At 45.5% G+C, this 26,774-nt stretch overlaps 1 protein-coding gene and 1 long non-coding RNA gene across 2 annotated transcripts in view; one reads left to right on the top strand and one right to left on the bottom strand.

Annotated features, from left to right (window-relative positions):
- ALPK2 (alpha kinase 2) overlaps positions 1 to 26,774 on the bottom strand; it is a 129,345-nt gene that overhangs the window by 65,647 nt on the left and 36,924 nt on the right. Inside the window, exon 4 of the mRNA XM_084779253.1 lies at positions 19,898 to 21,605. Coding sequence (XP_084635379.1) covers positions 19,898 to 21,605 — 1,708 coding nt within the window. The remainder of the gene's footprint in view (positions 1 to 19,897; positions 21,606 to 26,774) is intronic.
- LOC311596064 overlaps positions 20,931 to 26,774 on the top strand; it is a 38,697-nt gene continuing 32,853 nt past the window's right edge. The window contains exons 1-2 of the long non-coding RNA XR_014778691.1: positions 20,931 to 20,992; positions 21,466 to 21,624. This is a non-coding gene — a long non-coding RNA (uncharacterized lncRNA). The remainder of the gene's footprint in view (positions 20,993 to 21,465; positions 21,625 to 26,774) is intronic.

The following is a 26,774-nucleotide window of genomic DNA, read 5'->3' as shown; positions in this document are numbered from 1 at the left end:
ACCTATGAGGACTGCAGTGTGTTTGCCTTTGAGGGCATTATTCTGCTACTGCACTCTGAAGTGGGCCTGGGCAACCTGCCAGCTGGTCTCTTAGCTGCCACTTGGCAGCTTTCATTTCATATGGAAAAGCAATTGAGAATTTTTGCTTTTCTAGAGTTCAAGAGTTTACTGTATGGTGGTTTGAATGAGAATGATGCTCTCCCCGCCCCCACTGCCCATGGGCTCATATATTTGAATGCTTAGTCACCAGGGAGTGGTACTGTTTGAAAGGATTAGAAGGATAAGGAGGTGTGGCCTTGTTAAGAACAAGGAAGTGTGTTGCTGTAGGTGGGGTCTGAGGTTTCAAAAACCCATGCCAGACCCAGTCTCTCTCTCTCTCTCTCTCTCTCTCTCTCTCTCTCTCTCTCTCTCTCTCTCTCTCTCTCCCTCTCCCTCTCCCTCTCCCCCCCCCTCTCTCTCTCTGTGTCTCTCTCTCTGTCTCTGTCTCTGTCTGTCTCTGTCTCTCTGTCTCTGTCTCTTTCTGTCTCTCTCTCTCTCTCTCTCTCTCTCTCTCTCTCTCTCTCTCTCTCTGACTGTGGATCAACTGCTTCTCCAGCACCATGTCTGCCTGTGTGCTGCCCTGTTCCCCACCATGGTGATACTGGACTAACCCTCTGAAACTATAGCCAGACCCCAATTAAATGCTTTCTTTGATAAAAGTTGCCGTGGTCATGGCATCTTTTCACAGCAATAGGACAGTGACTAAGACACTCAATCTGAGTTTCGAGGACTTTCCATACTGACTTTTCATGTCCTAATTCTCAGTGGCCCATGTCCTAGAATGGTCACTAAGTGGTTTATAAATTTTTTTTTTTTGAGGCAGGGTTTCCCTGTGTAGCCTGGGAGTTCCTGGACTCGCTTTGTAGACCAAGCTGGCCTGGAACTCACAGCGATCCACCTGCCTCCGCCTCCCAAGTGCTGGGATTAAAGGCATGTGCCACCATGTCCAGCCTATAAACTACTATTATAATACTTATAGTTAGTTCTCTCTAGCTTAAAATAAAGCAATATGATTCTGATGTTTATTTTGGTGTTGGTTGTTTACAAAGGTTCTGGAACTGGCATCATGCCCTTTTACCACGTGGACCCATACTGATCTCTTCTCACTGACAGATACTTGTTGTGCCCAATAAACCCTAACTCTTATCCACAGGGAATTTACAGTCCAGCTGGGACACAAAACAGCATACTGTCAATCCCATGGGGCAGGGATTTACTGCAAAGACAGTAAAAAAGTCAGTAAAAAAAGAGCTATAAAACATGGAGGAGGCTATAAATCACAGCTGCATGGTCACACAGGAGATTAGAATATCAAAATGGTTATGAAATAAGGAACAGTGAACATTAGACATGTATGAGCGGGCCAGCATCCTTCAAGGCCAACCCTTTGAGGGGAGTGCCCTCATGGAGCTAGGGAGGATGTAGGTCATCTGAAAGAGTACTCACAGTAGACAGATCCATCCACCCAATATGCGTGAATCTGTAGGGTCCATCCCTAGCATCATGCAACTGGAGGAAGTGGTACATGCCTGTAATTCTAGCACTCAGGAAGAGGAGACAAAAAGATCAGGAGTTCAGGGTCATCCTCAGTTACACAGTGAGTCTGAGGTGATCAGGGCTACATGAAACCCAGCCACAAGGAATGGGAGACACCCTCAGTCTTCTGGAATATGGGAGATTCAGTCCTCATAAGAGATTTTTAGAACATTGCTTCAGTGAGATCCCTCCCCAGACAAAGCAGACACTGGTATAAAAATTAGATGCAGTTTGTTCGGGAGTTGACCCCAGAAAACACGGGACAGCAGCAATGCAAGACAGGAAACCAAACTGGTAAACAGTCGTGAGTGACTGTGGAGGGCAGAGGGCATTGTGAACATTTGCCTTGGGATCATCATCTGAGAAGTGGGGAATTAGACAGGACCTCATGATTCCCACTCTTTCTTGGTAAAGAATTTTCCAGACTGGTGTGCATGGCCAAGCAACCTCCAGATCACAAGGAAGGCTCTCAGGCAGAGGAGAGCTGCTGGCTGCTGGAACTGTGAGGTAGATCCAAGGGCCCTGGGGCAGGCGCTCTCCCCAGCATCAGAAACAGTCAAGTTACTTCCTAAATGGGCTTGTATCTAAATGATGCTGTCTTCTCTCATTCATAGTTTTCTGGGGCCAGGACCTGTCCCTGACTCCACTCTTTCTGTGGTCTCCAATGATCTGACTTTCTTTCAGAACTTGGATTTCAGTTTTGCCACTTAGAATGCATATGCCTTGGTCATGCTAAGTACACTCTTTGAGCTTGGGACCCTACAGACAGTGAATGCATATTTCTTGTGCAGTTGGTGGCAATACTTGTTTGTCTCACCTGCAGTGCAAATGCTGACCAGGTATAGAAACTGAGAAATCATCTCAATCCCATCCTCTCTCCCCCCCCCCAAAAGCTATTGGTAAGAAGCATTAAAAAATAAATAAATAAAAGGACATTTCATGGAGCCTCTGAACTGTACAGCTAGCAGGACCTCTGACTTAATGCCTTGTTCTAGTAAATACAGTTTATTTAAGGAAGATGCCCACTGAGTTGTCATTTAACTGTCATGCCATGATCACAGTATTAATGTTGCCACCCATAAGAACTGAGGGCTGATAAGACTAACTCTGCCATACATCAATGCATAAGAAACTCTTGGAGACTATAAAAACTCTGGTAATTTTATTAGGTTTTTTACTGAGCCACCTGTTGGGGGATAGTCTGATGTATTTTGATGATAATTAATAAGAAGCCATCCCACCTGAGCAGGGCAGAGGAGATGGGTGTGGCTAAGGGTCCCAGGAAGGAAAGAGGAATTCTGGGAAGAAGAAAAAGAGGAGGAGGAGGAGGAGAGGGGGGAGGAGGAGGAGGAGGAGGAGGAGGAGGAGGAGGAGGAAGAAGAAGAAGAAGAAGAAGAAGAAGAAGAAGAAGAAGAAGAAGAAGAAGAAGAAAGAGTAGAGAGAGACCTGAAGGGAAGAGAGGAAGGCTGCCATGGGTTAGATGGAAGAGAAGCACATGGCCGGCATGGATGGAGAATCTGGCCCAGATGAAGAACATTAGCAAGTATTTGGGATTGTGGATGGGAGGTAGCATGATAGAAATTGGTAGAAGCAGATGGCATGGGATTGGGGCAGGGATCCTATACCTGCCCCACTACGAGAAGTAATTTAGAGGATTAATGTCTGCCCTGCCCCAGGTTAACTAAGGCTATTTTAAAATATAACAAGTGTCAGTGTCTTGATTGATCGCTAGCCAGGCCTACTGATAATACAGATACTTTAAAAACAACAAGTGGCGCCCAAAGTGGGGCCCAAACCCACAACCCTGAGATTAAGAGACTTATGCTCTACTGACTGAGCTAACCAGGCTATTGTGTTGTGAATCGACCATTGAGAGGAAGAGGAAACTGGAGGAGAGTCCAGGGGGTTGCTGGCCGACTGGGAGAAGCGGTGGAGAGTGGAGAGAGAAAGCTGTGGTGATGTGGATTGCTTCCTTCTGGGAGAGAATCTGCATACAGGCCCAGAGATGCTAAGGAATTCCCCCCGCGGAACTGATTCCTGGAAGGTTTATTCTTGTTCCCCTTAGCCTCTTTTCCCTCCTGTATAGGATAGTTGGGTTTTATAATAAAGTCTAATTGATAAGAAAACAAGAGCCAACAGGCACCATTCATTTTTAAAGGTATTGATAAAAAAATGACCTCTTTGACAACTAGAAAGGGCTTGTCAATCTGCATACCCACCAGCAGGGCAGGAGAAAGCCTGTTTGCTCACAGGCGCATCAGCATGAACTACCACAGCTTCCAGAACATTCTCTGAAAATTGAGAAAAGGAAGAAGAGACAAAAAGAAGGAGGGGGAGGAAAGAGACTGGCAAATCCATAGTACATTTGCATATCTTTTAATGATCTGTGTGAGCCCTTTGTCCACATTAAAAAAATTTTTAAGATCCCCCACCCCACCCTCTAGAGCTGAGGACTGAACCCAGGGTGCTCTACCAGTGAGCTAAGTCCCCAACCCTTTTGTTTTTATTTTATGTCTGCTTTGCCTTCATATACGTATATGCACTACCTGCGTGCAATGCCCTTGGAAGATGGAAGAGGGCATTGTATCCCCTTTAATACTGGAATTACAGACAGTTGTGAGCCACCATGTGAATGCTGGGAACCAAACACGGGTCTTCTGAAACAGCAGTGATTGCTTTTGTAACTGCTGAGCCATCTCCCCAGCCCCATCTGTCCACTTTTGATCAAGCTATTCGTCTTTCCTAACGTCATTCTTCACACACAGAATAAGACTGTCCCTAAGTTTTCATTAGTTTCGCTTTTGCCTTTTTGGGGTTTTTGAAACAGGGTTTCCTGTAGTTCCAGCTGGCCTTGGATTTGCTAAGTAGCTGGAAGTGATTTTTCTATTCCCAACCTCCTGTCGCTACCTCTGAAGCAGTGGGCTGACACCCAGTGAATCACTCCACCGTATTTGGCTTCCTGTGTTTATAAATATGCTTATGGTGGGGGGTGTGCAAAATATTTACATCATTGGATTTCTTCCTTAGTTTCCCTTTCATGCTCTTTCTTTTTACTACTTTATTTGATACTCACTTTGGCGACAAAATCAGGAATTCCTTGGGACTTAGTACCTTAGAAATAAGAGATATTTCTGTTATGTTCCTTCACTTTACATTGAGGAAAGGGCAAGCTAATCAAGGCTTTGCTTGCTCACCAGAACTAACAGCAAGCGTTTCCAGCTCCAAATTTTGTTTCCTCTTCTAAAGAGGCAGGAGGAGGGGAGAGAGAAAGAAAAGCTGAGCGCAGTGGAACAATCAAACCCTTTAATCCTCATACCTAGGCAGAATCAAGAGGATCTTTGTGAATCTAAGAACAGCTTGATCTACTTAGCAAACTCCAGGCCAGCCAGAGCTACATAGTGAGGACTTGTCTTTAAAAAAAAAAAATGGTACTTAAAAAGAAAATAAGGCTGGTGGTGTTGTCACACACCTTTAATCCCAGCACTCGGGAGGCAGAGGCAGGTGGATCGCTGTGAGTTTGAGGTCAGCCTGGTCTACAAAGCGAGTCCAGGACAGTCAAGACTACACAGAGAAACCCTGTCTCCAAAAAACAAAACAAAACAAACAAACAAACAAACAAAAAAACCCCAAACAAACAGAAAAAGAAAATAAGTTTTCAATGTTACTAGTAGTAAATGAATCCCATCTCCCACAATTCCCATCAAATATTAAAGCATTAGTAGTAGTTTCTATCGATGGGTTCTTGCCTCCTTCCCAAGAGTTATCCACATCTGTCACTTTGAAGTGTGCCCTTGAGGCCGACCAAGCATGGTCAGCAATCTGGGCCTCCCACCTACATTGAGCTCTGCACACTGGCTCCAGAAAATGCATGGCCTCACCTAACAATGCCTTAGTCACTCACACCTCTTTGGTGACCAAACACAGCTTGAAGGATATCCTGAAACTAAGGAAAATGGGTTGATCCAATCTGAACCACTTTGAAGGGTGTATCAAGGTGAACCATGCCCTCTGAGTGAGTGAGCATTTAGGGAACAAAACCCCACTTGCCATCTCACACCTAACACGGTCGAGTGTGCGTACAACTAAAAACCAGATGCATTACGTGAAAACATGCACACTAAACGAAGGCTTATGTAACCCAGCCTGTCACTCAAAACAGGAAATCACCCCAGGCCTCACCCCTCAGTAACATCCTCTCCGACCCTTGGGCCCATGAGAGAAAGCCCCAAACTGAAACCCAGTGGTCCTGAGGAAAGCGCCCAGAGCCAGCTGTTCTAAAGCGGCTTTACCTGGCCTCTACTTTCACTTTGCTCTCCAGTAAGATCGCTTGCTTTGAGTGCTACTTGCATCAGTCCGTCTTCTGCTTCCATTTCATGTGAATTTTGTTACCCTCTTTTTCCCTCCCTCCCCCTCCTGTACAATCTCTTCCTCCTCTCGCATGCTCTGCTTTCTAGTTTGATATCCTAGATCTACAAACACACACACACACACACATCACATACATGCATATTTATATATGCTAACACAAATCTAGGCTCTGCACATGAGAGACATTGTGGTGCTTTGTCTCTCTGAGTCTGGCCTATCTAGCTCAATGCTGTCCAGTTCTGTCCCTTTGCTGACAGCTGTCACAGTTCTCCTTTCCATTCTTTTCCCATCCATCTCCTGATGGACAGCATAGGCCACTTCCATTTCTTAGCCAGTGTAAAGAGCAGATCAATAAATACAGATGTGCAAGGATCTCTCTGTAGTGTCAGCTCAGAGTCCTTAGGGTTCATCCCCAGGAATGGTATAGCTGGGTCACGTGTACTTGTATCTGTAGTATTTAAAGGAACCGCACTGATTTCTATAGTGTCCAGTATTTGAACGAGCTATACAGTCTGCCCAGACATTTCTCTCAACACTGCTTTTCACGCATACCCAACCTGTGGCCCACACATGTGGCTGCCTGGAGCTGAAGACAGTTAGGGATGTGGCCAAACACGAAATCCTAAATTTACTTAAAACAATATGAGACATTTTGTGTGTGTGTGTGTGATCCATTATCTGCTTTGTCACAGCTCTTGATCATGAACTTTGAACACGATGGTATTATGCTACAATACCAAAAGCTTGGACACACCTGCTGAACTTCATACCGCCAGAACGGTGCAGACTCTGTGGATGCCTGTGAACACTTTGCTTAAGAGTAGATACTGGGAAGTGAAACTGCCCCATCGTGGGCAATGGTCCTCTTACCTTTAAAGACACCGCCAAGCTGCACAGCTGTTGGCAATATACCCACATCCCCCATGTCACAACAGCATTGGGTCATCTTTTGAGATTTTTTTAAAGGTCTTTGTATCTGTCTCTCTTTATCTCTCACCCCCACCCCCGTGTGTGTGTGTGTGTGTGTGTGTGTGTGTGTGTGTATTCCACATGTGTGCAGAGGGCAGAAGTCCCTGGAGCAAGAGTTGTGAGCCCCCCTGCCCCATGTGGGTGCTAGGAGCTGAGCTCTGGTCTCCTGGAAGTCAATAGTAAGTGCTTTTAGCTACTGAGCTATCTCTCTAGCCCTAGACTTTTTCCTTTATTTTACCTGATAGGGACGAGAAGGTGTCTTTTTAAAGTTTGTGTGTTCCCAGTTGCTAGGAACCATGGTATCCTCTCCTACTTGCCGCTCAATGGTCTCTTCTGTAAGCTGCGTATTTATTTATCTCTTTTAAAACTTTTGTATTTTGGTGTCTTATAAGTTGGAAGTTTTGTCTTTTTAGGGGTACAGGGAATTGAATTTTTGTTTTTTGTTTTTTTCAGAAATCCTGTAGATTGATCCCAGGACTAGACAAGAGCTCTATCACTGAGCTATAGCTCCAATCTTCTTTATAGTTTGTACAATTTGTAAGGCAAGGTATTCCTAAGTCATCTAGTCTGGTCTTGAACACTCTAGCCCAAGCTATCTTTGCACTACTAATTCTGCTGCCTTGGTCTCCAAGAGCACTGGAATTATAGGTGTAGACCACCATATCCAGCTGCTATCGGTATTTTTATATACTTTTGAGACTGATCTTTATTACAGCTACTTTCTAAATTTCTTCCAGTGGGTGACTTTCCTTTATTTATAATAAAGTGTAATATTTATAGTTAAATCATAATTGATGTAGTGAAAATTATCAATTTTTACATCATTTAAAAAGTCTTTGTTTATAAAAACATTTTGTTTCTCTTAAGGCCATAAGAATAGTTTCTAATGCTTTTCCATTAGTTTATAGAATTAAAAAAATTGTTTAACCAAGAATCCCATTAGAAACTCTCTGAGGTCCGTTGGGAGGTTTTGATATTTTCCTATATGATGCCCTAGTTGTCAGCATTGACTATATTGATATTTCCTAAAAGTGAAAGGCTGTTTTTTGAATAATTTATTTATTTTTGTGTTATGTACATTGGTGTTTTTAGTGCATGTATGTCTGGGTGAGGGTGCCAGATCCCCTAGAACAGGAATTACACACAGTTGTGAACAGCCATGTGGGTTCTGGGAATTGAACCTGGTCCTCTGGAAGAGCAGTCAGTGTTCTTAACCACTGAGCCATCTTTCCAGCCCAGAAAGACTGTTTTTATTGTAGATCCACTTTCAGTGTAGGATTTGAGCCTCTAGTCTCTATTCATATTGACTCATATTTATGTATTGGTGGCTGCTAGCACATTGTTTTGATTACCCCAGCTTTATCACTTTTCTCAGTTTGTGACTGGTTAGTTTAATGTCCTTTTCCCCATCTTGTTTCAGAGATCAACCTTATCATCAGTCACGGAATATTCCCACCCCCGCCCCTGACACACACACAGACACACACAACCCATACACACACAGAGATAGACACACACACACACCCATACACAGAGAAATACACACACACACACACACACACACACACACACACATATACACACGGAGAGATAGACACACACACAGATAGACACACACACATATATACACACACAGAAAGACATATACACACACAGAGGCACACACACACACACACAGATAGACAAACACATACATATACACACAGAGAGACACATACACACACAGAGACACACACACACACCCATACACACACAGAGAGATAGACACACACACACACACACACACACACACACACACACACACACACACCAATAAGCTTATTTCTGGCATCTAGCTCCAACCGAAGTCAGTGGCAGGAGAGGAGTTACAGGGACCCTCAGAGCCCAGTGACTCTTCTCTTTCCAGCTTCCTCTGCTACCAGCCAAGTCCCTGTTACTGTTCTCCTCAAAATAAGGCTCAGCTGCAGATAACCCACCTGTTCTGGATTAGTTACAACACCCCAGGGTCTGTGTTAACTTCAGTTGCTTGGACAGGTGAAGAATGCGCTGTTTAAAGCAAGCCATCTGGGAAGGCGAGAGAAGCTGCAGCCTTGAGGGGCTCTTACTCCTCTGAGGGTGAAGGAGAAAGCCTTGCACGCCCACTCTTCCCGTTGTTTCCGTACCAGGCAGTTTTTTACAGAAACACCCAGACTTAAGTAGTCCTTCTAGATCTGCCTAATTAAGCACGTAGCTTCTAAGCGGTATTGCCCTCAAGAGCCACTTGGAGAGCTTAAGAAAAATGTAAGTCTGATTGTGCAGAGAGAGAGTCTAAATTGGGATCTCCATCAGGCCCCTCCCTGCAGAGTTCGGGGAACCCCGAGGAAGAGGGGGAGGAAAGACTGTAAGAGTCAGAGAGGATGGAGGGCACCAGAGGAACATGGCTCTCAGAGTCAATTAAGCAGGGCTCACATGGACGGCAAGCACGGGGCCTGCATGGGTAGGTACCAGGTCCTCTGTATATAAGCTGTGACTATCAGCTTGGTGGTTTTGTGGGACTCCTAATAGTGGGAGTGGGTGTATGTCTGACTGTTTTTGCCTGTACTTGGGACTCTTTTCCTCCTATTGGGTTGCCTTGTCCTGCCTCAATATGAGGGCTTTAGCTTTGTCTTATTGTATCTTATTTTGTCCTGTTTGGCTGTCTTTTGGAGGCCTGCTCTTTTCTGAAGAGGTAATAAGAGGGAGGGAGATTGGGTCTGGGGGAGGAGAGGGGAGGTGGGGGCACAGCTTGAGAAGTGTGGAGGGAGGGAAACTGTGATGGGCTTGTAGTGTATGAGAGAAGAATCTATTTTCAACTAAAAAAGAATAAAGGAAAAAAAATGCAGGTCTAGGGTAAGACTCAGACGCCTTTATCTCATTTATAGACGAGCTGAGCCTTCACTTTTCAAAACTGCCCTGTAGACTCAGAGCAAACTTGAAGGAATCCCTGGGCCCTCCCAAAGAGGTCTCTCTCTTTAATGGGTCAGTTGAGGGGAATAACAAATAAAGTGCGTTGGTGCCGTGAGATACGGCTACAGTAGCGTGATTTCTGTTGGTTCCCATGCAATATTTTGCTGGGTGGGGGTGGAGGGTTGGCCAGCGGATGGGGGCCAGGGGTGGGGATGGAGGATGGATGGGGGGTGGGGGGTGGAGGATTGGGGGGTGGAGGGTGGGGGTTTGGGGGTGGGGATGGGTAGCTGAAATAAATTACAGAATCTCAAGCAGGAAAGCGAGAACCTTTTATTGGCTTTTGCCATGATAGTTGGGCCCTGTCAAGAAATTAGTTCCCGAGTCTGCATTGTAGGCAGCTGGGTGAGTACCTAAGAGCCTATGTGCCGCGCCCTGAGGCCCACCTCAGTAGCAGCTAAGAGGGCTCAGAGATCCGTCCCGTTTCCATGGTCTCTCTGCCTTCTCTCGCTGTAACTGAGAGGTGATCAGCACTTTCATTCCGTGTCATATTTTCCTTATTCTATCATAGTTGCCAATCAGTTATCTCAGATTTTAAAATGATCTATTTTCCAAGTGACCCACCCTGTCCTTGCAGGTAAAGTGAAGTTTTGTTGAACGTGAGGTATATCCCAGGAAGGCACAGCATTGTTATCTACAAGGTTCATATTCAGAAACTGTACAATTGATTATTTTGACTAAGTGCACCGTTTTGCCTGGGGCCCCCATTCGTAGCTATCAATAAGCATTCTTTCACCAGTGAAATGAGCTGGCACAAGGCATGTTAAAGTATTCAAATGCAGGCTTATTGGGAGCAGCTCAGCCGGAACAGGGCTAGGGGCTGGAAATTCAAGGCAGAGGGTGGGGTATGCCATCCTTGGAACAGGTAGGGACTGAGGAATGCTGGGAGAACCTGGTTTAAAAGGTACTTCAGCCAATTGTCCTAGGTCTGAAGACCAACAGCCATCCCAAGATGCATGTGTCTCATGGACCATAGCTTGGACATACTTATGTGAACAACCCCATCACCACCATTAGAAAAGCAGTACCAAAAAACAAAACAAACAAACAAACAAACAGCAACAACAACAAAAACCAAACACACACACACACACACACACACACACACACACACACACACAAGTGCTAACCAATCTAATGCTTTGTTTGTTCCTTGGCTAAAATTTTGGGAAGTCTCAAGGTGACTATATCTAGCCTTCAGGTCTCTGTACTGCTGCTCTGCTCAGAGCCCCTAGGATGGCCCTGGCATCTCACGCCAAGTGGGCTTCAGGACTCTCTTTCCGGGTTGTCTTAGCTAGCTGAGCTTCTACCCATGCCCAGGCCCTGCCATGGGACTAGAGTGCTAACATCAAAAATCTCTGGGGCACAATGGGCCTCTGTATTTGAACAGCACCACATGCAGTTCTGAAGTTTGGCGTGGCTCTTGCACCTTGGAGGTTAAAGAATCAACTGAGAGCTTTAAAAACTCTCAACGTCCAAGCTGCACTGCACACCTGACGGTGGACTCTCTGGCGCCAGAACACAGGGAACTTGCAGGAAATTCCAGGAGTACTGAGGGAAATGCCTTAAGACATTCACTTTTTTGGGGCACGCGCGACTGTGCCACCAGGGAAACCAGCATAAAGCAAGGTCCGAACCCCAAAAATCTCAATCTTGAGACCAGCAGGAGTAAGGATCGCCCCCTCCCTGTTCTGTGCCCGCGTGCCCTGGTGCGCATAGTCTTGACCCCTATCTCAGTAATTCTCGAAGTAGTTACCTAGCCTAGCGTGCAAATAAAGAACCCCAAACATCTCAGGCCCAGCCAATGGTATGCACCCACCCTGAAGGTCCTTCCCACTCCCCAAGGTTCATACAGCCTTTGTTCACCCAGAATAAAACGCACAAGCTGCTGTTTCACTGGGAGAGCTAAGAGAGCTGTAACGCTGGACTCCTCAGAGAAGGCTTCCTCCCCGCAGTACTCCCAGCCAGACCAGGATCCTGCAGACTTCACCCGTTCTGGTCCTGCTTCAGCCAGTGTGCAGCGGTGCCTGGACGCAGGAAGAGGAGAGAAAAAAATGGAGCCACAGCTTCGGGCACACTCTGGTGCCTGGATGCTCTAAGGGAAAGAAAGAGGACCCGCGCTCCAGATGACAACATCGTTAGAAGAGTCATGTTGGGGACGGTGGTCTCCTCCAAGGGTCTTCACTGCCGAATCCGGATCCTGCAGACCCCGTCAGCCTGTCTAAGAGCCATTCCTTTGAGTCTAACATCTGTATGCATTAGTGCTGGACCCCGGGCTCTGGGAGCATATTTACTCACTCACTTACTCATTCATTCATTCGTTCATTCATTCATTTACTTGTATTGCCATGCTGGGGTGAAAGCCAGTGCCTCCAGCATGCCAGGCAAGCATTTTACCACTGTTCTTCATCCCAGCCCCCTTAAAATCTTTCTGATCTAGGAAAGATGCTATGCTCTGCCAATTGAGGCTTCTGGAACTCCAGTGCCCACAGGACTGTCCTAGAGGATGGGGGTTAAATGCCAATCGGATTCAGTGGGATAGGCACCGGAAGCTTCAAGTTCTAGCCAGATGACCCGCAGACCACCAGGCAGAGACTTACAAGGCTGTAAGCATTGACTTTGTTTGTTTGTTTACACTGAAACCACCGACTGCAGGGAGCCGGAACAGGATCTTGCCCATCCAGGACGGCTAATGGTGCTTGGCAGCAGGGCTATAACCGGCTTTGTGATAGAAAACAAAACTTAATGCTTGTGTTCCTCTCTGGGTCCGCCTTGGAGTGGTGTTGACAAGAGGCTCAACTGCCGCGTACTGAGTGAGATGAGCCAGAGCAGCCTCTGCTCTTCTTGTCATTGTCACCTTATCAGTCCTCTGGAGCCACTGTTTTAACAGTTGTTATCTGCCACGCAGAATAGGAAGCCTGTATTTCAAGAAGGTTTGGGTGACCCGCTTTCATTTCTCCTGCCCTCCTTGCCCTCCAAATTATTTGCTAGAGACTTACAGTGCACCCTGCCCGCTGCAGGTCAGTCAACGCAGATTTCAAACTTTGATATGTTTACTCTTGTACTGCCTCCCAAGCAAAATAAGCCCTTTCTCCCCCAAAGTTGCTTTACGTCCAAGTATTGTATACAGCAACAGGAACTAAACCAGGACACCTAGCATTAGTCACAGAGAAGTATGGACTTAACGCAGGCTTTGTTCATGATAACGAGACAGTAGAAACCAAGCCGAATGGTCTTAGCCAGTAAGTCAGTAAGCACACTTCGGGCCACACACACACACACCTCACATGAAGACTACTTAGCAAGAGCTTCTGCTACACGCAACATGAATGAATCCCTGGGAATTGTGCTAAGGGAGAAATAATTCCCAGGAGATTATATCGTTTCTGATTCAATTTGTCTAGGATTTTAGGATTAGAGGACAGATCAGCCGTCACCAGAGAACAGAGGAGGAGAGGGCGTGGGCAGAGTGAGTACTCCGAGGAGACACGAGAGATCTTAATTGTGAAGATATTCTGAAAAATTTCTTACGTGAATATACAGTTGCCTCAAAACAGAACAAAACTTCAGTAAATAGCAAGCATAAAAACATTTGTAGCCAGCCCTCAAGAAGGCGTTAATAAGGCATGCATTGTGAATGGGGATGCAGTTCAGTGGTACAGTCCTTGCTTACTCTGTGCAAAGCCTTAGAGTCAATCCTCAGCATGGCCAAAGTCTAACAACCAAAGGGGGGGGGAGGGGAAGGAAGTAAATAATAAAACAAAAATGCTAGTGTCATTACTTATTTAATTGTGTTGGGCACTTTACAAGTAAACTTGAATCCTTCAGATACTTTTGTTGTTGTTGTTGTTGTTTTGGTTTTTGGTTTTGGTTTTTCAATACAGAGTTTCTCTGTGTAGCTCTGGTTGTCCTGGAACTCTCTTTGTAGAGAAGGCTGGCCTCGAACTCACAGAGATCCAACTGCCTCTGCCTCCTGAGTGCTAGGATTAAAGGCCTGGGCCACAAGACCCAGCTTGTGTTGTGTTTTGAAACAAGGTGTCAAACCTGTAACCTTGGCTGGCCTCGAATGTGCTACATAGAGCAGGCTGGCCTTGAACTTCTAGAGATATGCAAATGTTTTTAAAAAAGATTTCTTTATTTGTATTATGTTATGTGTTTGTCTGATTAAGTGTGTGTGTGTGTGTCTGTCTGTGTGTGTGTGTCTGTGTGTACCACATGTGTGCCTGGAGCCTGAGGAGGCCAGAAGAGGATATTGGATTCCCCGGAGCTGGAGTTACAGGAGATTGTGAACCACCCGATGTGAGTCCTGGGAACTCAACCTTGTTGCTCTAGAAGAGCAGCGAGTGCTGTTCACTGCAGAGCTGTCCCCTCCAGACCCCGTGTGACACTTTGGAAGTGATAGCATCACTATTTGTCTTACAGGTGAAAAAAACAGAAGCTGGGAAAGTTTATGCCATTTTCCTCAGTGTTAGAAAATAGCAGGACAGTGAACAAATGGAGGGCTCATGGCCACGCTCTGTTCAATAGTACCCCCTTTGCTCATGGGCGACACATTCTGAGACCTCTGGTGGATGTCTGCAGCTGTGGGCAGCACTAAACCCTATACGTCAGGGCCTTTTCTGTTACACCGTGTACAGCCGAACTGTGAGTTTGACGTCTGGGGTACAAGAGCATAATGAGCAAAATGTCTTCTTCCTCCTTCACAAACTCGCAGAGCATTTCTTGTCATTGCGCGTCTCTGGAACAGCGGCATGCAATTTCCACTTCATTTCCTTATTAAGTTGGAAACTTCCACCTTCCAACTTCAGGGAAGCAGTTGGTGGCCTCTGGCTTTTCCTTTATCCCAGGAGTGATTAGTGAGTAAGGTACCCGAACAAGCACTGCGGACCACAGCATTATTAAGAGACTACTTAAGTGACTACAAGACAGCTACTAAGTGACTAACAGGGTGAGTATCGATACAGTATGGGTTCAGTGGACAAAGGGATGGTTCATAAGCTCCATGGACAAGAACACAGATTTTATTGCACTGCTCAGAGGGCCTTAAAATTTTGACACTTATGCACGCCCTCTTTCTGAAACCACAGAGAGCAAAAATGCAGATAGGAGGCGGGGAGCTATTGTATGAAGAATGATGACAAGAATGCTGTGACTTTTCTCTGAAAGGAGAAATCAAAGTTAGAGAAGGCAAGAACCTAGAGAGGCCAGCCTCATGAGCAAGCAGGAGTGGCGCCTGTCCCCACGACATCCCCTGGGGGCTGTAAGCTCCTGTGGTTGATTTCCTGGCAAGACTGAATCACTTCTTTTTATCAAGACACCAAGAGGTGTCTGGCTAAGGCAGTTTGGGACACCATGGTGGTGGGTTTCAAGGTAAACAGAACCCTTCCTCTGTTTGCTCAGTTTATGCCAGGCTTGAGTTGCTTCTAAGAGAGCCCATATCGCACCTTTATTTACAGCACTCCCCTGATTTAAGGCATTTAAGCATTTAAGGATTTGTGTTGTGCATGTGTATTCATATGGTGTGGGGTAGGCATTCGCATGTGTGGAGGTCAAAGGCCAGCATAGGCATGTGCATGTGTGGAGGTTGAAGGCCAGCATAGGCATGCGCATGTGTGGAGGTCAAAGGCCAGCATAGGCATGTGCATGTGTGGAGGTTGAAGGCCAGCATAGGCATGCGCATGTGTGGAGGTCAAAGGCCAGCATCAAGTATCTTCCTCAGTCACTCTCCACCTTCGTGGTTCTAAGAGTTATTTTAATTGTTTTTAAATTATGTGCGTGAGTGCGGGGTATGGAAAATGGGGACGACATGAGTGCAGGCGCCTGCAGAGGCCAAAGGTTAGGAATCCCCTGAGCTGTGAGCCGGTTTGAACTCAGGTCCTCTGCAAGAGCAGTGTGTGCTCTTAACTACCGTGCCATCTCTCCAGCCATGCACTTAATTTTGCTTTCTGGTTCAATTGTACCAGTTGGCCAGCAAGCCCCAAGGACCTCTCTGTCTCTACCTCCCCAGTGCTAGAATTACAGGAACCATCCTGCCCCTCCCTCCCCCACCCGCCTTCGCACAGGTGCAGGGGATGAAGCTCCTGTCCTCATGCCTGCACCACAAGCACTTTACTGATGAGCCATCTCCACAGTCCCCCATTGATTTTTTTTTTTTAAAATAAAACCCAAGTCAGTAAGACCAAACATTATAACACAATCCAATCCAAAGATACACTAATTTGCTATGTTGGTGCTGAAAACTTACAGTAGGGAAATATGAAAAGCCTTGGTTTCCATATTTATTCTTATTTCTGTACGAGCAGAAAACTTTATGTATATGGCAAAAACACTGGAATTCCTACACTACAAAAGCTTTCATCTGAGCTGAGGTGCTTCAGCAACTTTGTTGGTGCTGTGTGGTGTGGTGGGATGTCCGGAACAAGCAGCACATGTGTGTTCGGAACTGGTGCTACAGTGATGTCCTACAATGCACCTTGGGCCGCTACAGTCATAAAACCCCTGATTGATGTATCAGGGGTATATGAATGTATATAATATAATTATACTATGTATACATTATATGTAATTACATTAGTGTGTATAATGTAATTAATATATTTTATTTTGATTGATAAACTTTTCCTGACCCCCACATTCATTATGGGGTCACGACCCACAGTTTATGCAGCTAGGCTTTAGAATAAACCACCCCATCCCCAGACCTAGAAGAGCCAATGATGTGCATCCTGTTTTTGGAAGATTGACAGCAACATCTTACATGTGGAGATAATCAAAGTATGTGCTCAGGAAAATAAAGACTATGAAGTAGTCAACAATCATTAGGATCCTACCTAACCAGGCAAGTTAATCTCCTACTGTGTAGTTACTTATTTGCTTGATTAAGTGCCTTTTATGTGGCAGCCATGACTCTAATGCTTGGTACAGCATGCACTGAACAAATTCTGCTCACTTTCTATGGTCAGTGTTCCTTCCTCGTCAGCAAGACTCTTCCCTCCCAGGACCTGAGGCTGCATACCCATGCTGTACACTGGTAGTCTCAGAATCTCAAAAAGAAATGCAAATCTCTCTGGGGCCAAGAGAGGCAGGCAGAGCACTTCTGAGTTCAAGGCATGGGTGAGCTTACTCCAGGGTGGCTGGGGAAAGACATTTAAGATGGGCAGATTTGTCAGGCCCTGGATCAAGAGCATGAGCTCAAAAGCAAGATGAAGAGTTGGCTGTGTGAGCCTTGAGGAGGCCCAAGTTAGCCCGGGGTACTCTTCTCTATTTTCCACTCCCAAACTGGAAGGAGCTTTGGAATCTTCCATAAATGTAGAGAAACTGGGGGCTTTCCAATCCTAGCCTGGATCAGTAACTATTTCGAGACAACGCCTAACAAGATGGCTTTGCATTGTGAAAGGGACAGGGGGAAGACAGAAAGAAAAGGCACCTGGAGACTCATGTGACAGACAAGTGATAGTCTGCGAGACCCTTACAGAATAACACGGGCAATTAGAGGCAGGACTTTTCCTCAGAATGCTAAACCGGATGCACAGATGAAGATAAAACGCTAAATGATAAACTGCCATTCGCTTCCTGCAAAAGACAACCCAAGGTAAGTTGTTCAGTCTAGACTCAAAGGTGGGAAAACTTACTAATATGGATCCTAAGACAGGAGATTAAATCATTCAAATTCCTTAGATGTCCAAGCCTCAAGAGTCAGAGAATAAATATTTAAAATGTCTTTGGACATAGTTATGGAAAAAAGTCATTTTCCCCCCTGCACCATAGCATACAAGGTTTTATCTACTTCCTGGTGGCTCTCATATTTTTTAGTCAAATCTGCAGTAATAATTAGTCATTTGCTATCTATTGGCCATGTTTCATAGTTTGAAAAAATATAGATATCTCTTATAACTAAATAAGAACGTTTCACAAGGCTGTATTTTTACATACGCCAATCCTACAGACAAAAATCTGCTGGCTTTACTCTAAAGACAAGAAATGTCACTGGTACAAACATCCCATTTTTGCTTAAGGCCGCACAACTGCTCTTTAATGACCAAGTTCCTTTGGAGTTTCTAGCTGTCCCTTGTGCGAAAGGTCAGCTTTGCTGCTGACCACTGCAAGGTGAAGCACAGGCCATGCCCTGCAGAAAATGCAATTCTTTCCATAGGAGTTCTGAACAGGGAAGCTCGTGGTCTCCGTTATCACTTAATACCACCACAAAACAGCAGTCAAGGTAGGGTGGACACCGATTCACAAAGACCTCTGACAGATGGAGGGTTTGGCCCCAGAGACCGTGCATTTTATTTCGATGCATTTTCAGTGAGCCTGTGAGCTTGCTGGCCAAAAGGGTGCTTGTATGTGCTGTTCAGATCAGAGCACAAACCTGAAGAAAGCAGAGGTCCCTTCCTTCCTTTGCACAGTTGACAGGATGAGAGCCTACTTATCACGGGGATGAGTCCAAAGCCGACACTGACAACGTCCCCCTCTCTCCACTCACCGCTCCTGAGCCACCTTGTCACACCCGCGTCCTCTAATAGGAAAAGTCATCGACAAGGAAACCTGCTCTCCCTGCACACACAACTGTAGGCAGGTGCTTAGCTGTGAAAGATAGGGCATTTGTGACTGGAAAGGGACATGCTATGTCTAATGACGCGAGAAGGCTAACACTGACACTTCAAACTAACATTTCACCAAGCCTCCTTCATGCACCAGTCCTGTGCTCAGACCTGTGGCCATGCTATGTGAGCTGGTAAGTGGGATGTTTAAGGGGCACAGTGCACCAAGCTTGTTAGCCTGCAGAAAGGAGGAAAGGTGCCTCCATCTGGCCAGTGTCACCAGCAGAACAGAGCCACTGACTCACTGAGAGCTCAGGTCTGGACCTTTGTATCTCAGCTATTTTATAACAGGGCCTTTTGAAACCCAGAGTGCTTTTTTTTTTAATTTCTTTGAATAGAGTTCAATAATTTTGCATTAGGTAGTATTTTCATTTCAAGTGTTTATTATAAAAATAATGCTTAGTATATGGCATATGGGCTTCTCTATAAGTTTAGGGGGAGAGATAACAAGAAGTATATAAAAATGGTAATAATAATAATAATGGTAGAGATAGATAGGTAGATAGATATAGTTAGATGGATAGATAGATACATGGATATAAACAGACAGACAGACAGACATTTCTAAAATATTTGTTTCCAAGAAGCCAAGCCTTGACCATAATACACATCAGTCCAAAACTTACTCAGAACTTGTTATAAAACTATATAATTAAAAATGCAAATGGTATACAAAACCTAATATTCTCCATGCATTGATTATTCCTATAATTCTGTATCTTTCAAATCAGCACTGAAATCATACCCAAGTCATTATTAATGGGCAATCCATTTTCCTGGCCTCTTTTATGTTCTGTGGGCTAAGGAAAGCAAAATAAAGCAAACAGCTAATGAAAAGCCTCCCACTGAAGAGCAAATCTCCTTTGCCTGCTTTCTCCACTGTGGCAAGTGAATGCTGTAAGTTTTTCAGTCCCACCAAAATCCTGCCCCTTCCACTGTAAGTTCTGACTAAAGCTGAAGCTGACCATTTCGAAGTGCATCTGAAAAAAAAATGACCAAAAAGAATGGGCTCCCCCCTTCCTTTAAAGGCAACACCATGGCCATTTACTTGAGAAACTTTCAGAATAGGGAGCACACAGCCTGGGAAGACACATGCACTAGGCAAAATATCGGGTTTCTTTTTCCAGCTGTCCAGAATCGCATTAGTGCCTCTCACCCCTGTCACTCTTCTGCTATAATTAGGATGGCTTAGGGTTTATCTGAGCCTTTTTTCAAAGCCAGATTTCCTTCCTTACTGAAGAAAGAGCAGCTGCCATTCACGAGTACCCCGAAAGCCCTGGAATATTCATTTTTATTTACATTATAGTATAAGAATTGTGAGTGCAAAAATGAAGAAAGCACACACACACGCCCACACACACACACCACCTTTCCACTTGCAGTTTTTCCAAAGCAGGTCTTACCTGAAGATGGTCAGTCTGGTCTGGAATCTGGCTTGCTTCAAATAATTTATTAACCAGTCCCCTTGATTCCCCAAAACTTGTGTCCCCTTCCTTTGGAAGTGGGTCTGCTGGAGGTCGAGGGGGTTTGGAGTCTTGCTCTGTAGGAAGTGGAACACACAATTCTTCATGGAAGTGGGAATTCCAGCCAGGAGTTCCTGCCTCGGTGTGGGTGGGCTCTTGTCCATAGCTCCCGGTTAAGGGGTGCCTAGTCGGTTCGGAGAAGGGATCAAAAGTGCCTTTTGGGGCACTGTCTTTTAGCAGCTGTTTCTTGGCATTTGCCTTCATTCCTGGCCGCCTCACCCTCGTGGGTCTCGGGGCAGTCTTCCTGCTGCCCTGGTGCTTCTCATCTGATCGGTCCCCAGTCAGGCTCTGCAGACCCTGCCTCTCCTCTGACTTCTCTGAGGCCCCAGACGAGGGCTGCACCGATGCCTCTGTCTGTGCCTTATCCATGCTTTGTGGCTTGTCACCGGAGAATTCCTCTCCAGCTTCAGGGTTGTCTCTGGTTTCTCCCCGAATTCCTGAACAATCATTTTCAACAGCCTCGGAAGCAGTAGGGAGTGGAGGCTTCCCCAGCTCAGTCATTTTAGCTGTCCCATCTTGGTGAGGTCCCAGGGTAAGAGTCATTCCTGAGTGCAGGGTTAAGGGACTGTGCCTGGAGGTGCCGCTGCTTCTGACCCCCACTTCCTGGGATTGTGAGTGATAACTACAGAAGCCAGTGGTGGCATTCATAGGCACCATGTCACCTGACACCCGAGGCCCACAACCCATTTCTCTGAGGAAATGCTCACACCCACCCAGACCACACTCACTGAATTCCATCTCTTCGTCATCGCTTTCTAATAAAAAAACTCGGTCAGTCCCCTGCAGGCTCCTTTGCCAAACCGCATTAGAGTAATCCGTCATAACATCGGAACATTCCAGATACTCCAGGTCATCATCTGAAAACTCCTTCGTGTAGGTTAGGGTTATCTCTGGGCAAAGTTCATAGTCACTGTCAGAGTCTTCGCTGGAAACCTGGGAGCCGGGCTGCATGTGGACAGAGTTGCCGTCACCTGGGTAAGGCCCCGGGGTTGCCTTTGCCTCTGGCAGCGGAAGACTAAAACTGATGTATTTCTGTGCTTTCGGGGTTTGATGACTAATGGTAACACCTGCATCATTAGACCCTTCATTGCCCATGCCATCACCAGTTAACCCTGGCACGATGGCATGCACTGTCCTGTGCTGACATACATCCTGTTTTTCAGTAGCATTATTTGAATTAAAGGGATTTTCTTGTGGGCTGTTTGAACCGTGAGGGTCTGTCATCTGTCTCGTCTCTTTAACGTCTAGAGGATTCTCAGAATTGGAAGCACCAGAGTCATGACTGGCCACTACCTGGGGTGACTGAGAGTGGTTGAATTTGTCTGGGGAGGAATCAGGTGACCTGCAAGCCCCCGAGGCCATGCTTTCTTCTTCCTTACAAGGGTTCTGCTTCTTGTCCGTGTGATTCGTGCTGCTTTCTTCACGGATCTCTGTCTCTTGTTCGCCAGCCATGTCCCTGCCACCTCCTGGATCAGGAGAGACCTGTGGGTCAGGTAGACTCTGGACCTCGAGGGATGCTGAACAGCAGATCATCCCGGCGCAGCTTCTTGCCGCGACTTGGTAAACAGCAGCATCGTTCTGGGTACAGCTAGGAGAAGGAAGCACAGGTAAGTGAGGGCTTGTGCATCGACATTGGTCACATCCTGGTGTTTGAGGAAAAAAAAATGGCCAGCTCAGAAAATACTAAGACAGAATTCTTTTTTTATGTCCTACCTTTTTATCTTGCTGTTTAAGATGGCTTTAGTGCTCGTGAATTTCAAAGAAGGTTGTGTGTGTGAGACATAGTATAGAAGCAATAAACGCGTTCTGCCGCAGCATTCTAAGACAGTGCTGGCAGTAGCTCCTTTTTAAAAGGCTATACCAAGAAGTCACATAGCTTTTACAAATAACAATGCCTTACTTTTTTTTAGAGTATTATGTAATTTTGTCAATTCCCCTTCCCTTTTCTCCCTTTAAGAAGTGATACTTCTTGACAAGAAATTGTAACAATGCAATGGGGCTGTACGTAGGAAGATCGGTGCCATTTCTCCCTTAATGTGACTAAAAAAAATCTAACCCACAGCCATGAATGCCACTGGCTGGAAACCTGTGTCCACTTGTCACCTTGACTAATGGGTCGAGCCAGGTGTTCTGCTTTGGCCCAACAGGGAAGAACTCTGGATCAAACTGAACTCGTACTCCCTGTTCCAAGAGGGACAGCACAGCACTCCTGTTGCTCTGTCCTGTGTTGACTGGAGCCACACGGACATGCCTCCCTCCCTCACCCCCAGTGGGGCTGGGGGGGGGGGCTTCTGAAGGCCGTGCAGTCCTAGTAAAGGCTTGGTTACGCTTGTATAAGCTGTGTTCTAACTGGTTCCATTTGGCTGTGTTGTAATGTTGCTGATCGCGCGCTGTGCGTTATCCAGTTTACATGTCAGAGTCTCAGAAGGTGGGATTGGATGAAATGCTTACTCTTTGACCGACCGACTGTTTTCTACGTAAAATACACAGTTGTCTAACTCCGAAGGGGTAAGTTAGACAGTTAGAGATAGTTCTGGCACTGCAGTCTGAGGCCTTCTTCACCTTCCCTGGGGGGAGCCCTTTGCCTTCTCGCCCAACATATGTTCATAAGCCTTCAATCTCGGGGAGCTTAGGGTGAAGCGCTCGCTCACCTAGTCAGATACAACTTCAAGAATGCCTTGTTTGGACAGTACCCAGCTTCTCGATGGGCTGGGCTTGGCCATGACCTGTGCTCTGCCTTGGATAACAGCTTGGGGAGGTAAGCTCAAGGCAGCAGTCTATTTCACACACTTAGTCAGGTCTGGATGAGAAAATGTGTGTGTGGGGGGGGTTGCTTCATGAAGCAGAAACTCACTTGTCAGAGTATTCTTCAAGAATGAGGACGTGTCAAAGCCAAGTAGCCATTAGTCCCTCAGATGTGTGTAGGAGCATCCTGACAACTTGCCTGGCATGGTGGATCATGCTTGTAACTCTAGCACTGGGAAGGCTGGGAGAGCAGCATGGAGGCAAGGTCAAGGCCACACTGGGCTACAGAGTAAGACCCAGCTTCAGACAAAACAAAAATGGAGGAGGAAGGATCCTGAAAGCTCTATTTCAAAGTCCTAAATCAGAGGCTCAGCTGATGATAACATAGTTCATCTGCTCTTCCAGAGGACCCAAGCTCAATTCTCAGCACCCACATGAAGGCTCACAACCATCTGTAACTCCAGTCCCAGGAGATCTGATGCCCTCTTTTTGTCTCTGTGAGACTAGGCACACACAAGGGCACAGTCATACATGACAACAAAACACCCACACACATTAAAAAAAAAATAAGTAAAATTACTTTTTAAAAGCTCTTGAATTTCATAAAATCACAATTTGCAGATGGAGGAATTAAAATATGTTTTCAAAGACAGGAGTCACTCTAATGTGCCTTGCCACTCACACCCCACTGCATCCCCCTCCTGGTCCTCATTAGCTGCGCTCAGGTCTCTCAAGCTGGAACCGAACTTCCACCTGATAAGAAGTGACCTTTGCAGCAGTTTCACATGCACCCACCATTTCCTCCGTGAACCTTTTCAGTTAATTCCTGGAGATCTGGCCTCAGTTACGGGTTTACAGGGAGCATCAAAGACCATTGTGGATGATAAATAAACACACCAGGTACCTCAGATGTTCTGACCTGCTGATGCCAGAAAAGCCGTGAAGGCACCAGGATCAGTGTGGAGAGAAGTGAAAAGAAAGCAAGGACAGGAGGCACACAGAGCCACGTGAGAAAGAAGATGAGCAGTTGATTCTCAAGACCCAAGGAGAGCCAGGTGTGGTGGCACACACGTGCAGTTCTAACATTTGCGAGGCTGAGGCAGGAATATCACAGAATACGGGCTGCTCTGGGTACATAGCAAGGTTTTGTCTAAAATATATATGTATCTATTAAGGAGAGAAAATAAATATGAATTTTCAAAAATGGGGAAAGTAACTATTAAAAATAAGTTAATAACTAAATTAAATATATCAGATTACCATGGTTTAGTTGACAATAATTTTATAGCAGTATTTCAGTTGATATAAAATTTTATGTCCTCCCTCCATACACTGAGTAAGGAGGAAAAGGAATTGGACTAACAGAAGCAACTTCCCACTGGTGAATGAACGCTTTGAGTTTTGCTTTGTGGTTGATGTATCTTTGATCATTATCAATAAGCACCCCCACAGAAAGGGGGCCAAAAATTGGGCAAAATTCTGTCTGTTGGAGGCTTCTACATTAAAACAGTCTAGTTACACCCTACATACAAAACTGGGGTGCAAACATGTTAAGTCGTTCCTTCAAAAGGGAAGAAACCATAGAGCTGGCATAGGCCAGTGGAGCCAGCAGAGGTCTGCTTACGCTTTAAGAAAACTGCCATTCAGAGAGAGGAGACAGTGGGGTAGAGAGAAACCACTGTTGTAAATGAAGCTCTTCTGCCCAAAGTCTTCATCCTAACCAGTCATTTAGCAGTCTTGTGGGAAATGGGTGTTGACACCCAGCATTATGTTCCAAGCTGAAGAGAGCCAATGAGATGCAGGAGATCTCACGAGCATCCCTGGCTACGTCAGAGAGCCATTCTGTGCAAGGCTGTACCATGCATCCTGAAATGGGAAAAGATGCTTAAAGAAAGGACTTCAGTGGTCACTGACTGAAGTGATGTGAGACCAGTGGGGCTGTAGAAACTTCAGAAGATACTGGCAGAGAGACCTGTTGGCCCCACGGTGGCTCCTACCTAAACACACCAAGAAGGAATTCTCTGGACATAGAACACTGAGCTCTATCCTTGTGTGTCCTTCCTTTTGGCTAGGGGAGGCGGTAGCAAGCTTCTGCCCTGCTGCCAAGTCTTAACTTCAATTCTCTAGGCTTTTTCTAAATCAAGCATTTCCTTATTAAAGGAAAGAGGTCCAAGTTACTGTAACTAGTAGGGCTTCTGGGTTTGTGGTCCCAGAATTGTACAATCCTAGGGACGCTGAAATCATTTCTTTCTTTCTCAATTATAATTTATTCACATTACATCCTGATTGTTATCCCCTCACTTGTATCTTCCCGTTCCCACCCTCCCTCCCCTAGCTGAAATCGTTTTTTATAGAGATTCCTTTATATGCTTCAAAATAGCCCCAAAATGCACCTGCTAATGGGGCTTATGTCTGTCAATATTACATCAAAATAAAAAGAGAATATTCAAATTTTTATTTATTTTTTTCAAAATTAATCCACCCTACCTTAGCATGTATAGTATATTTATTTTTTAAAGCACTAAACATCTTTTCCAAAACAGAGTAAAATTTTATGGAGGACATCATTTTACACTTTCCCGGGTATCTTTAGCAGAAGACAGCTGGAGATTTGGATCTCTTTCTGCATCCAGTGTGATGCAGTACACTGTTTCAGTAGGCGAAGAGAATCTGCCCTCACATAGTCACACATGAGAAGAATGCCAGGAGAGAGGAGAGCTCAGAGAGCAAGAAGAATATCTGAGGCAATCAAAATGCTCTAGTCCAGAAAGGCACCGAATACTGAACAAAAAGAGTTGGTAAATCTGGATTTTTATCTCCAGTAACAGACACTTTTTTGCCTACCAGATAAGAGTGTGACTGTGTGTGTAGTGTAGGTGTGCAGAGGTCAGAGGGTAGCCTGAGCTGTTGGTCCTTTGTTTTCTGCATTGTTTGAAACAAGGTCCCTTGTTGGTCACTGTGGCACAGGCTAGCTGGCCTGCAGGCTTCCAGGGACGCCTGTACCCACCACTCATCCTCCTGTAGGCACACTAGGGTGAGACATGGGTTACCCCGCTCAGCTTCATGCACATTCTGAGGAATCGGGGCCAGCCCTTCACACTTGCATGAGCCTTTTAACCACTGAGCCACACCCCCCTAGGCCCTGTCCATTTTTTTTCAAGTAAGAATCAAGTAAAAAACATGTGGCTAGCTTAGCTTGCGAGTCAGATGATGATGCATACGCTTTAGGCCATCGCCTCAGGGAGTCCAGCAGTGTCCCGTTTTATCTTGTTTTATATATTCTGTCTATTGACATGGTTATTAAAAGGGATTTTTACTGAGTTATTAAGATCTAATGAATTGGTCAGGTTTTACCAAACGTCAGTGTTAAAACAATACTCTGTTGATTTTTAACCACAGCTACACAGCAGTGAGGAAATCTACAGCAGCTAATATAGCTTGGGACTGCTGCCTTGATTGTTCTCAGAGGCACCAACCAACTTATCAGTGTACATGTCAGCACAGTGAAGAAGGAAAATAGTGTATAAACATATATAGATATTTATACATGTAACCTTTTACATTTAGATGTGTATGTGTGTGTGCATGCATGTGTGTGTGTGTGTGTGTGTGTGTGTGTGTGTGTGTGTGTGTGTGTATGTGGTTTCTTTCTCTGGACAGAGTTTCATTATGTAGCTCTGGCCATCCTAGAACTCGCTCTACAGACCAAGCTGGCCTCAAAATCACAGAGATCCACCTGCCTCTACCTCCCAAGTGCTGGAATTAAAGGTGTACATCACTGTGAGCAGCTTGATATTTGGGTATTTTAATAAAAATGGGTGTTTTTTTTTACCTTAATCATTCCCAAGGGAGTTTAAGTAAGTACAAGAGCTCCACAGGACACACTGGGGAGTCAGTGACTGAAGCTTTTCTTTAAGGAAAACAGTGCCACCTCAGCACAACTGGCCATTGGGCCCCTGGGAGACATCACATGGTTGGTAGGATGGTGGTTTTGCTTGGTCTCATCACTTAT

The sequence above is a fragment of the Acomys minous genome (genome assembly GCF_964271855.1).
Source record: "Acomys minous genome assembly, chromosome: 4".
NCBI classification, from domain to species: Eukaryota; Metazoa; Chordata; class Mammalia; order Rodentia; family Muridae; genus Acomys; species Acomys minous.
The sequence above is the reverse complement of the archived record's forward strand: the minus strand, read 5'-3'. Positions and strand labels throughout refer to the sequence as shown.